The 13371-nt window shown below is 50.7% G+C and overlaps 1 protein-coding gene across 6 annotated transcripts in view; it reads left to right on the top strand.

Annotated features, from left to right (window-relative positions):
• GPM6B (glycoprotein M6B) overlaps positions 1-13371 on the top strand; it is a 147535-nt gene that overhangs the window by 112206 nt on the left and 21958 nt on the right. For 2 of the 6 annotated variants that reach the window (XM_058714355.1, XM_058714356.1), the window contains exon 2: positions 3575-3694. The exons of the other annotated variants lie outside the window; for them this stretch is intronic. In XM_058714355.1, the coding sequence (XP_058570338.1) occupies positions 3575-3694 (120 nt within the window). The remainder of the gene's footprint in view (positions 1-3574; positions 3695-13371) is intronic. 6 annotated transcript variants of the gene reach the window in all.

Here is a 13371-nt window from a genome sequence, read left to right as displayed (position 1 = left end):
CAGAGAAGGGTGCTAAGTCATCTTAGGGACCATTATGTGTCCTAGAGTCTTGGTTTTCATCATAATTTTGCCGATCGGTGGCAGATTAAATAGCAGGCAACAGTACCAGGGAGGAGAACTTTTCATCCTTAGCCAGCCCAGTGATGTTTCTTTTCAAAAAAAAAAAAAAAAAAGAAAAAAGAAAAAGAAAGAAAGAAAACATATAAAGGGAAAATAAAGTCCTTTCCTCTTCTGGAGGCTGATTTGATTGATTGCATTAACTTCTTTCTGTATTCAAGCCTTACTGGCCATGTTCCATATCCGGGGTCAGCACGCTTCATCCATAAAGGTCCAGAGGGTAAATATTTTAGGCTTTGTAGGCCACACGGTCTCTGCGGTAGCTACTCAAATCTACCACTGTAGCATGAAACAGCCATGGATAGTAAACCAATAAATGTGGCTATGTTCCAATAAAACTTTATTTACAAAAACAGGTGGCTGTCGTTTGCTGACCTCCGCCATATTTTGTAGTGTGGTTGTAGCTTTCCTTGACTATTTTAAATAATACCTAAAAATGAAGGATGACAGAGCTTTCAAAGACCTTGCCTAGGGACTGTGGTCTTTCTAGGAAGCTCAGTCTTTGTCCCTTAGTTGCTTCCAGTGATAATTTCGTAGATGCTTAAAAAGGATACCAGTCTGCAGTTCAGTTATTCAGCCTTGTCACATAAATCAATCACATTATCTAAGTACATTGAAAAAAAAAAAAAAAGAGAGAGCACAAGGCATTGTTCTGTTTTCCTTTCCTCAATTGCCCATTGTTTGTTTCATACCCACCTTTGGTGACAACCAGCCACAGTTGTGACTATCGCCATCAGCCACAACCGCTCCCATCAGCCCCAACTATACATTGTGTCTCAGATGTCACAGTCTTTCGTGTGCTTCTTCAACAATCTAGAGTGATCGCCTGCCCATCTCGATCTTCTACTCTCTAAGGGGAACGTTTGCAGCCTCCCCTCCGTAGGCCAGAAGCCAGGATCTCCCTGGCGTGTGGGTATATATTCCCAACTCTTGCCAATTGCCTGGCATCGACGGTGTTGTAATAGGCCATTCACGCAGAGGCTTCTCCTTGCGATCCCGTGACCCCCTTCCAAGGCCGGGGACCCTGTCCTTTTAAGCAAAACAACGTATACCGTGCTCTTTGCAATTGTAGAACTAGTTTCATGTTAAATGTCGTTAAGTTTGGCTCACATGTACAAAAGAGACATGATTTTCTTTTCTTCCATATCTAAAGATTTACTGTTGGAGAAAGGCCTTCCCAGAAGTATTGGAAAAAAGCCATCCACTTGCTGATCCTGTCTCCACATCTGCTGGAGCGGTAGTATTTTTATGCTGAATTCAGCGTGTCTGGCGTGGCCGCCATGTTTTGGCTCAGGAAACACAAACTTAGGGCACAGAGGTTCAGGGAATCGCATGGCCTGGCTTGGGTGAGGTCAGTGTGCTGGGCGGCCCGGAGGTCCATTTCTGGACCCACGGGGTCCCAGGGTGCTGCCTCGCTTTCAGCCAAATAACTCATTCATTTATTTGTAGGCGCCTACTGTGTGTTGGGCATGGAGAGAATTTTTTTTAGAGGACGACGAAGCATTTTTCCGGTCAAAAGTGATCGAACTACTTGGGATCGTCTTGCTTGAGGTCAATGCGAAGGGCTCACAGACACTTGACCTGCTTCTGGTTCTTTCCACCAGCCCCACTGGGTTTCTTTGCTTTTGGAGTATGTAGCACAACCCACATCTGAGCGGGAAGCTCCTGAGCAGTAAGGCAAGAGTCTAAACCCAGGGAAAGTGGAGAGTTAAGTCCTTTTCAGAGCCCTGAAATCACCTCAGGAACTTGGGACCTGAGACGTTTCTTTCGGAGGCACAGAAGCACGACTCACCTCCACGCGGACCTCAGAAAACCTCTTGTTGAGCTAACCGCTGCCTTGGCAAGAGTAGAAGCTTGTAGCAAATGCAGAGGCCATGCAGCAGGGTAATCTGGAGGTTTCACACGTGTCCCCTCTCTAGTCCGATGGCCCGGGTTCATTCCCAGGCTCCTTCACCCCTGGCTGCATGATCGTGGGCACGTGACTTCCCTTCTCCCCATCCTCGGTTTCTCCATTTATAAAGACAGAGTAATAAGAGTACTGATTTCATAGGATGGCTGTGGCAGATAGCAGACCTTGGATTATTGAAGTAACAAGTGCAGCGTGCTTTACACGATGGCGGTGCATCACGAGCACCGCGCGTGCGAGCTGCCCTCCCCATTATTGACAACACAAACAGCAGCACGTAGTTTCATCGTGAGTTCTGATCTTTCCCTAGCACCATTTTCCCCCTAAAATGTCTTCAAATGTCTCTGAAAAGACAATTCTGCTTTACCTTGAAGCCACCTTTCTTTAAATTGTTTTTTTTTTTTTAATGTTTATTGAGAGAGCGCATAAGCAGGGGAGGGGCAGAGAGAGAGGGAGACAGAGGATCCGAAGCAGGCTCTGTGCTGACAGCAGAGAGCCCGGTGTGGGGTTCAAACTCACGAACCTTGAGATCATGACCAGAGCTGAAGTTGTACGCTCAACCGACTGAGCCACCGAGGCGCCCCCAAAAAGGCTTCCTTTAAAACACCACCTAGAAAAGCCTCCCCTTCCTAGTCGGAAAGAACCTTGAGAGTTTTCGGAGATCGTGCCGGGTGCAGCCGGGGTCTCGTCCAGGCTTTGTGAGGTCTTTTTTTTTTTTTTTTTTTTTAACATTTATTTATTTTTGAGACCGAGAGAGACAGAGCATGAACGGGGGAGGGTCAGAGAGAGAGGGAGACACAGAATCGGAAGCAGGCTCCAGGCTCTGAGCCATCAGCCCAGAGCCCGATGCGGGGCTCGAACTCACGGACCGTGAGATCGTGACCTGAGCCGAAGTCGGCCACTCAACCGACTGAGCCACCCAGGCGCCCCAGGCTTTGTGAGGTCTTGAGCGCACCCGGTCGGGCTTGGTTGCCTCATCACGTGGCCGTCTCCTCAGGCCTTACCCCCAGCACTCGCAGGGGCCAAATGGAGCATTATAACCTGATCTTCTGATGGAATAATTGCCCACGTCAACATCAGAATCATTTTTTATCCTTAACTATCTGTGGCACCCCACAGGGCGTAATCCCTCGAGAGGTTTTGTGGGATTCTCAGACAGAAACCGGCCAGAGCTGTCCTCATGAGCTGTTAGGGGTTTCAAGGTTGTGATTCAACTAAGAGTTGCCAGCAGCCTACTCTGTGTCAGGAATAGTGTCTGTCCAAAGTGAGCCTTTTGGGGGTGGGCGGCGGGGGGCGGGGGGGCAATGGCGACAGTAAGGGAGGAGAAAGGCAATTTTGCGGAGCTGTGCAAACTTCAAGAACGGAGGAGCCTCCCCACGGTCTCGATTCAGCCTGCCTGGTTGATGAGACGGTACGGAAAAGTTGCATTTCAGTAGCCTTTTTTGAAAAGACGCCCCGTTTCCTTTTAACTCTATGGTGACAGAATAAATGCTGATAAATAATCTTTGCCGGAGATAGAGACACTGACTCTTTGCCACCTGAAATTGGCAGTGAACAGCAGAGCTGAAATGGAAATTGGCAGGTACCACTGGATGTACCCAGGCTCAAAGAACCACCAGTATCATCCCGTGCCAACCCTGGGGGACAGGGCTAGCCCCTTGAGCAGTCCAGGTAAATACAGCCTCGGGGTGAATTCTAATAGCAAGTCAACTGTTACCCTTAATATTTGTGATGGCATTTTCAGTGTGGTGATATTTCATGTTGTGTTTGATGCGTTAATTTGTTCCCAGGGGCGCGGGTGGAATTGGCCCTTTAAAATTTTTGTCATCATCTTTTGTTTTTCTCTCCTCCTCTCCATTCCACCCCATCTTTTGCCTCTTTCTTCTCCCTCCTTCCCCTGTCCTCGCCCTCCCCTCCTCTTCTCAAAGGGAGCAGTGTGCAATGACATAAACCTTTGGGTTACCTCCGAAATTTCCAATGTCTGAACCCATAAGGGGTGGGGGGGGGGGGGCGGGGCGAGGTCTGTGGCACGTGTGTCCTCCATGGCACCAAGACCGGGGCCGGGACGCTCCAGGAGCCTTGGCTCCGAGAGTACCATGAGGGTCCCCAGTGGGCCTCCTGGCCCCACTGCTTTGGAGCGCTCTGTCTGAACATCAGTCATTGTCTCTGACAAGGAAAAATGCAAGCCCGTGACACGAGGATCGGATAACTGTGTGCTTGATCCCATCAGGTAGGTCTGTTGGGCCTGGTTTCCCATTTCCTTGCTCTCAAGGAATGCTAGTCTTGCAGAACTGCAAGGTGCCAGGTTGGAGGGACACGTGGGGGTCCAGAAGCAGGGAGAACAGTGAGCGGTGTGAACACCTGCCCTCCATGTTCCCAAAGTCTACACAGGTCTTATTAACCCAGCTCGGTCAGCTAAAACTCCCGTGACTTCAAGTTACTTAAGACGCGGATCAAAAGGGACGGTGGTGGATCAGATCAACCCGACAACAGTCATCTTTGTCCTCCCAAGTCCTTGTACCGCGTGTTTCTTCGGGAACCGGTCAGGAGCCACAGGGTGGGGTCTCCAACTGGAGAAGGAGCAGCCCTGACGTAGAGTGTAAGACACGCATTGAGTTACGGAGTCGTAACGCCTCTAGTTAATTGAATAGAACTTTTTTGTTTGAAACCTAAATTGTGGCTTCAGGTTAATTAACACGAAACATGACATTGGGTTTAATTGTACATCTTGAATTACGCATTCCTTATTCTGACATGTGACTGTCAGGCACCAGCTGTGTGTGTGTGTGTGTGTGTGTGTGTGTGTGTATATGTGTGCACATGCGTGCGCACTCGCAGTGCCAGTTAGGAAGAGCGGGCAAGAAGTCACGTCAGACGTTTGTTCTTCTAGATCCTTTAAAGAATGGAGAGGGTTCTGGGATCTTGATTTAAGAATTCCCGTTAGACGGTTTGTGAGATCGAGCCCCGCGACTGGCTCTGCACTGACAGTGCAGAGCCTGCTTGGGATTCTCTGTCTCCCTCTCTCTCTGCATGTCTCTGTCTCTCTCTCTCTCTCTCTCTCTCTCTCTCTCTCTCACAAAATAAAGAAATATTTTAAAAAGTGCTGTCAGACATGATATATCCATAGCGGAATGCTACTCAGCAGTACGATGGGATAAATGTTGATATACGACAACATGGATGAATCTCAGAAACATGCTAAGTACAAGAAGCCAGATGTAAGCGACCAACTCTTGTCTGATTCCATTTATGTTAAGTTTCCAGAATTGGTGAATGCAGAGAGACAGAAGGTGGGTTCGTGTTTGCCAGAGGCTGGAGGAGAGGGGGAGTGGGCAGCAGCTGAGGATTTGGGGAGTCACGGGAATGTTTTAAAGTTACGCTCTACTGATGGCTGTACAACTCTGTGAATTCACTCAGAGCCGTTGAATTGTGCACTTAAGACAGGCGACTTGTGTAGGTGAACTGTATCTATCTCAAACTCTTGTTAAAAAGCCACCCCCAACCCAGCACCATGAGATGCGCACAGGGCACGGGGGGGGGGGGGTATTTGGGTAGGTAACTGGGTGCACACCCCGTGTGCTGCACGCTGTTCCAGCGAGGCCTGGGCGCTCCCACAGGCCCAGCACGCTCGTCTCCCTAGAGAGCCCAAGTCTGGCACGTGGATCCTGTGAACAGTCGCTCGCCCGTCGCCCGTTCAGGTCAGATTTGGTCACCAAGTTCAGATCGGAACAGGTCTTGTGGCCAGATGAGCCACACAAGAACCCCAAGTCCTTCGCTTTCGGGGTTTGGGAGATTCTGGAACAGTACGATGAGACATGTCGAACTCTTGATAGTGTCCCATTGCTGGTGGCACTTAACAGGTGAGAATTCCGTGAACAGGCAGGCTCTCGTCTAAGCAGGAGGAAACTGAACTCGGTGTAGAGAATCATCTTCCCAGACCCTGTGACGGCCTTTCCCCGCACGCAGTTTTCCCTTTTTGTGTACTGGCTAAAATAATTGGAACAAATACGCCTCTGTGGCACCCACACCGGGCACCGTGCGTGGCCGGAGCCAGCCGCACAGACCTTACGCAGCAAGGTACGAAGAAGGCAGCTGGGGCCCCGGAGTGAGGGGACCGAGCCCAGCCACGTTAGCGCCTTCCCAGTTGCTTGGAGATTTCGTTGGCTCTTAAATCATCGCAGTTGCCATTCTGTACTTAGATCCCAAACCAGATGGTGTGAGGGAAAAAATAGAGAATTCCATATGGCTCTGGTGGTTTTTTTTTTTTTTTTCCAGAGTTCTCGTTTCTTTCCAGTGGGGGGGGGGGGAGGTTTGAGAGAGGCTGAGCAGATCTTTGCCAAAGGAAGACGCCTCTCCCACCTACGCAGCTCTTAGAGCCGTGACCCCTCCCCCTCCTAACCCCAACTCACTTATTCCCCTTTAGAAAAGTCCAAGTGGTTCCCCTTTGCTTTGCAAACCTTGATCCTTTGATGTTCCTCGTTTCTGGCGTAACTTCCCAGTAGAATTACATTTTGGGGACTTGGATGACTAACCTTTGCCATCGGTTTCTTTTTTCTTCTTTTTCATCTCGTAACTGCTTTGGCCAGGTGATATCCACATGTTCTCCAGGCCGGCCGGAAATCCGAGGGTGGTGGCCGCATGGACCATCCCCGGTGATGCTGCCCGGGGGCCTGGGCTGGTGGCAGTAGAAGGAATACTCAATGACGTGCCTGCCTTCGATGGAATGTCGTGCTTGACGTGTAGGGAATACTGGAGGCTGCTGTTGTCAGGTGTGCGATGGCAGGCTTCAGAGTGGGGTCTGAGAGGAGGGAAATCGTCTGCTAGAAAAGGGTGATCTGTGGACCCGCAGAATTGGCATCACCTGGAAGCTTATGACAAATGCAGTCACAGGCCCCAGTCTAAACCTGCCGGCTCACGATTTGCATTTCAACAAGACTTCCAGATGGTTCCAACGCACATTAAGGTTGAGAAGCACTAATTTCTTTTTTTTTTAATTGACTTCCTTTTAGATGTTTGTTTATTTTAAGAGAGAGAGAGAGAGCAAGCAAGCAGGGCAGGGGCAGAGAGAGGGGGAGAGAAAATCCCCAGCAGGCTGCACGCTGTCGGCACAGAACCTGATGCGGGGGCTCGATCCCCTGAACTACGGTTTCAGCCTACAGCGAGAGTCGGATGCTCGACCGAGCGAGTCATCCGGGCGCCCCAAGAGAAGCAATAATTTAGAGGAAGGCTCAGAGTAAGAAGGGAGAACTGGGAAGGAATCGAAGGGATTTTATCCTCAAGAGATCTAGAAATCTCTCTCTCTGGAAAAGGCTGAGAATGGCTTCAGGGAGTCCTTCCCTCTGTGTTTATGGAGATGTGGTCATTAAGGCACCGAGTCCTGGCTCCTTGCAGGGACAGTGGCCTTTGATCTCTCACTCCTTTGTTGAAACTCTTGCTGAAGGAGAGTGGGGGAGGGGCAGGGAAAGCTGGAAAGGTTTCTTTCCTTGTGGCCAAGAGAGGGCGAGGAGAAGGTTACCGGGAGCTTGGGAGAAATTCTCAAATGTCCCTCCTCACCTTCTTGAATACAGTCCGGCGACTTGCAGGAGGCTGGTCCTTCACCGCTATCAGCAGGTGGACCAGGGATGACTCCTCAGCCTTCCGTCTGATAGCCGAGCAGCAGGACCGCCCCCTCTGCCCATCACCGCTTCCCTCTCTGCCTGGCTCCCCACTCCAAACTGTTCTGATACTTGGTTTCAGACGGCCGGCCGTAGATCGTTCTGGAAGTGGAGAGAGAGAGCCCTCTCACGTAGGAACTACTCACTCTGGACGGTATGGGGAGAGCGTGGGGGGTGGGGGGGGGATGTGGGTGTTGCTCTGAGAGTCGAGCAGGAAGCCCCCGTGCCGGGAAGTGCCATTGGGTGTGGGTCGCTGTGGGGTGTCGCTCTTTCCTAACCTGGGGCTGTCAGGCCGCCAAATGTGGGGTCTTCACTGAATACCCTTGAACCATATTTCAAGGGGGGAAAAGAACCTTAATCTTTTTTGCGGACACCGTCGAGGCTCTGCAGTTGGGTGTCCCCTGTAACCCGCGGTGTGGTCGTGCTGCTTGCTGGACTCCGATGGCCGGGCCTCCCTGTTCGCGAGAGTCTGGTTGGCGAAGCCTTCTTCCTTCACACGGCCCAGTCCGAGGGCTTCCAGTAAGTCACGGTGTTTCCGCTGAAGCAGAGGCTAACAGTGGACGCAGCGTAAGTGTATTACAGCTTAGGTTCATGCTATAATTTTCTTTTCATGTTTAGTTTTGAGAGACAGAGCATGAGCAGGGGAGAGGCAGACAGAGAGGGAGACACAGAATCCGAAGCAGGCTCCAGGCTCTGAGCTGTCGGCACAGAGCCCGACGCGGGGCTCGAACCCACGAACCGTGAGATCACGACCTGAGCTGGAGTCGGACGCCCAACTGACTGAGCCACCCAGGTGCCCTTCACTTATTCCATTTTCAAATCACCTGCGTGCGTCTTCACCAAAAAAATGTGCCGTATACGGCAGTTAATGATTTTATGGTGTATTTACCAAAGACTATGATTATGTCAGCCAAATATATATAATTTCTTGTTCGTGACTGTTCTTTTTTTTGTCAGCTATGTTCTTAGCCTGTGATTAGCGCCTGATTATGTAACCGTGCTCAGAGGCGGCAAACGAATGGAGCCGAGACGCAAAGCAGATCGATCACTATTGAATGTTGGTCTGGGGCTTTCCGTCCGACACCTCTGGTTTTAGGGACACCGACGTGGATTACTCAAAGCAGTGATTCTCAGTCTTTTCAACACAGTGACATCTGGTCTCGGCTTCCTTTATGACACCCCTCGTGTGCTGTGTTTTCTGTTGAGAGTTAACGAAACTGGATTGTGTCTTGAGACCCTTTGCCACCCTTAGAGCGAACGGGAGATACTGCGAAGTGGTTGGGACGGAGCTGAAGTTTGCTGCTGGAGACTCGAGGCTGCCCCCCCCCCCCCCGCCCCCTAGGCTGTGTCCTTTCGGGCATCCCTTCTGCTCGCTCACAAATAAGCCACCCACACCCACGCGTTGCCACGTCTGTCAGAAGCTTATATAAAATGGCTTTTGTGCTAAACAGAAAGCTCTGGGTGTCAGAGAGTCATTTGGGTGGGATGAGGCTTTCTCTGACAATCATCATGCCTGCATTTTATCTGGAATCTTCTGTGGACAGTGCTTCCCCCCCCCCCCCACCCCCCAGGAATAACTCTTGTGGTAAAACGTCAGAACCAGCCACACCCGTTCACGTTCAGATTGTCCGTGGCTGCTTTTCTGCCACAACAACAGAATTGAGTGGTTGTAACCCCATGCCCCTGCACGGCCAGAAATATTTGCTGTCTGGCCCTTTACAGGGCGGGGGGTAGAAATCCTGCCAACCCCTGACTTAAAGTACTTGCATTCTTAGCCCACGTTGCAAAGTTAATCTACTTAGGGGAGGCAGCACCCAAGTGATTTGCTAATCACTCCCTTTCCTGAGATCTTCAAACTCCCTCTCCTTCTTCTCTCCAGCCCCCAAAATTCTTGCTCCCCGAGGGGATCCGCCGTTCACAGGCTTTAGGCTAAAGCCCAGCCCTGTTTCAGAGAGTACCATGGCTCTTTCTGGAAGCTCAGCCTCTCTGGTCTCTTTCAAGTCCTTCTCTGAGCTGTTTCCTTCTGCACCATCCCGAGATGCGTCCGCCTCGGGGTGCGTCCCGGGAAGTTGGTATGTTTTAATCAGTGCCCTCTGCGGTTGGAGCGACACTGCTGTACTCACAGAGGGTCATAACCTTGGTGAGGAGAGTAGCTCCTCGTTATACCACCTTTGGCAGAGGATCATTTCAGTTCAGAAAACACCTTTCTGAAGAAAATGGCAACTTGAAACCCAGAGGCAACTTGTATACGTGCTTACCATCAAGATGCCCCACGCCAGATCGCCACATCCTCAGCAGACAGTGCTACTGAATCTGACGTGAACGCCTCTTGACGTTTTTATGTCGTCATGGCATCTTTCCGTATTTACTAACGTGTGAAAGGATTCTGCTGTAGAGCTGTGGTTCTCTTCTGTTAAGTGGCAAATTAGCCTTGAACTTAGCTGGTAGAAGCAACATATATTCTCTCAGTTTCTGTAGCTCGGGAGTCTGGGCTTGGCTCAGTGGCCTCTGGGTCTCTAACGAGGCCGCCACGCAAGGGTTGGCCGAGGCCGCAGTCTCATCTGAAGGCCCGACCGTGGAAGAATCCACTTCCCAGCTTGCTGCTGTGCTCGTTGGCAGGACTCGGTCCCTCGCAGACAGTTGGCCCAAGACCTCTCTTGGTCCTTCGCCACGCGGGCTTTCCCGTGGCTCCTTCGTGACATGGCAGGCAGCTTCATTAGAGCAAGTGAGTGGAGGAGGGCGAAGGTGCTAGCAAGACAGAAGTTCTGGTCTTTGGAAACCTCATCAGGGAAGCAAGTCCCTAGGTCCCTCCCGCCCGCCCGCGGGGAGAGGGAATTACACAGGCATGTGAAGATCAGGGATCTTTGGGCGTATCTTAGGAGGCCGCCTGCCACACGCCGTAAAAAGCACATCCTTCATCCCCTCTAGCTAGAGCAAGGTCTTCTCTCCTGATGGCAATTGCCCTTTCACTTCCCTGTCACCGAGTGGTGGTTGTGGCTCCTGCCTTTTGCTGCTAGTCCTTAGCTCCCCAAGAGGATTCACAGCCTTTCGAATTTTCTGGCATCTTTTGTAAAAAAAAAAAAATCAGACTTGAGAAGCAGGTCTTTTTACTGTTTCGAAGGTATAATTGACATGCGTAATAAAGTGCATACATTTAAAGTGGCCTATTTGATAAGTGTGACGTACGAATGTGCCAGTGAAACCAGCAGCACAAGGCAGATGGTGACACATCCATGGAGCTGCAGGGGTCCCGGGGTCCCTTCGTTACCCCTCCACATAACCGCTGATTTGCTTTCCGTCTCTCCGGATTAGTTTGCATTCTCGGGAATGGCCCTTATGACGATTTGTTCGCATAAATTCTTTCACTGTTTCTCGCCAAGCCACTCCTATAAAATGTGGTGTGATGTTGACTGTGTTAAGTAATAATTCAACTGAGTAAATTTTAAAGATCTAATTGGTTTTGTTAAATGATTCACGAATCCATTGGTGCATCCCGTCTAGCAAGTAGAGGGGCTCTGAATATTTGTTCAAACTGGAAGGTTTCCACAGACAGAGGGTGGAGGGCAGGAAAGTTTTAGCCGAAGAGAAGCATTGTTCCAGTCAAGGCCCCTCTCCCTTAGGGGGGAAAAGCAAGGGGTCTTACCATGCGGAGGACCTCATCTTTCTTCAGGGGATGGAGAAGGCCCCTGTGGCAGACTCTTTGGTGCAGGGCTGACTGAAAAAGTTCCAGACTGAGCGGTTAAGACTGCATTTCTGGGAGAGGTTGAAACAGCACTTAGGCTAGGTATTAAGCCCCTGGTTTGAGGACTTGGCCTAAGTGACGCCATTTTGGGCCTGGTGTTTCCTTATTAAAAGCTGCTTAATGGTTCCATTCCCTGTCCGGTTTTCATCCTTCCTGCCTCTGTTGAACATGCGCTGTGCCCTCTGATTAAAGGCCTATCCTGCCCCCACCCACCGGGGGAGGGGCTGCTCTGCACCCCCTCCAGTCCTGCCTACACAGCCGGCCGGATGAATTTCTTACAAGCATCTCTCGGGCCGCGTCACTGGCCTGCTCCCAAACCTGCCTTCTGTCCCCGCTGCCTGCAAAGTGAGGCACATGAGGCCTGGGGGGCTGGCTGGGAGGCCTCCCGCAGAAGGGCCCCACCTCCCTTCCCGCCTTCTTTCCCGATGCTGCCGTGGTGTCCTCACATCCTGAGCTCTCCCACGCGCCCCTCGTCCCCTTGGGCCTGCTCTCCTCCCGACATGCTTGTCCACCTGTCCTAACCACAGGATCTGCTTGTTCCTCAAGGCCTGTCTACACTTCTGCCGCCCCCCCCCCCCCATCGCCCTTTCCTTATCTGTCCCTACCTCACTCCCGGTGTCCCTTCTTAAATGATTTCTCGTGTGTTTATGTCCCCCAGGCCACCCTTCCGCGGCCGCGCAGGGCCGGCCTAGTGCCTCTCACACAGCAGCGATCCGCTGGGAATGCACAGATGCTCTCGCCCCGACGGTCTGGGAGGTCGACCGCTGCTATAGCTCCCTGTTGTGGGGAGTTCTCCAGTTTCTTGAACGCCCTGCCGATCTCCCTGCTTTTCACATCTGTGTCATCTGAACTTAGAGCTCGCTTCCCCTACTCTGTGTCTACTTCCCCAGTGATGCACCCCCACACCTAGAAACTAGGCACAGAGCACACATGCGATCTTTAGGAAAACCAGAGCCGGTTCCCGCGAGGGGCCAAGGAAGAGACCGGCAAGTGTCTGCTTCTTGACTTTGTTGATTCTTTTGCATCATTCAAAATAGTTTCAACATTCTTAGCATCGTACAGTCGGACTTTTATGTCGGTGACTCTAAGAAGGTCGAGAGAGAACGGGGCGGGGGGGGGGGACAAATGGTCATTCGAGTGATTTGCCGTTTAGTGCTTTATCAGGAAGCCCCCCCTCCCGCACCCATTGACTTACACTGTTAAAAATAACAGACCCCAAAAAAGCTTTGGTGATGTGGGTTATGTCTCTAAATAGTTTATGTATTAGAAATTATACCCCATTTATTATTAAATGGACATATGTATTTAAAATAACAACAACAAACCCAGGACGTGTTAACGTAAATAGTGTTTAGGAAAGAGAAGTACTTTTCAAAACAAAGTAAAATTTCAGGGAGAAGGGTCCTATTGTGTTAGATTTTTGCACATTTCCTTACTCTCTGCTTTCCGTCAGCCAGCTGCGTTTTCCTGTCCGCGTCGGCACTCATCCAGAGGCATCTTGGATAACTAGCTTTGGTTGAAAAACTTGGTCTCTTGCAGATATAGTTGGAGAATGGAGGAATGTGTTAATGGCCTTTCCATAATACACCAAAATCCAACCAGGGGGGCGGATTCCTAAAGCTCGTTTGTAATGCGGACTCTGACGCCATACCTGTGACCTTTTTGTGTTCTGTTCCTTTAAAATCTGTGGCGCTCTCTTGCACTTCGATTGGCTCCGTATTCAGGTGATCGCGTAACGTTGCACGTCGGTCCTGTGGAAAGCATTGGTTCTCTGAGTTGTGCGGGTCTTCCAACTACTGGCACGTTCCGTTGTGCCAGATCAAAAAAGTCTCATTTGTGAATACGGCCACCAAGTCCATCCAGAAGTCTTTGAAGCACTGGGAAGCTGGCACTTTGACTACGGCAGGTGCACGTTGCCCACATCGGTTGGCAACAAACGGATTCCGTCAACT

The sequence above is a fragment of the Neofelis nebulosa genome, chromosome X (genome assembly GCF_028018385.1).
Source record: "Neofelis nebulosa isolate mNeoNeb1 chromosome X, mNeoNeb1.pri, whole genome shotgun sequence".
NCBI classification, from domain to species: domain Eukaryota; kingdom Metazoa; phylum Chordata; class Mammalia; order Carnivora; family Felidae; genus Neofelis; species Neofelis nebulosa.
Note: the sequence above shows the minus strand (reverse complement) of the source record. Positions and strands in the feature narration are given on the sequence as shown.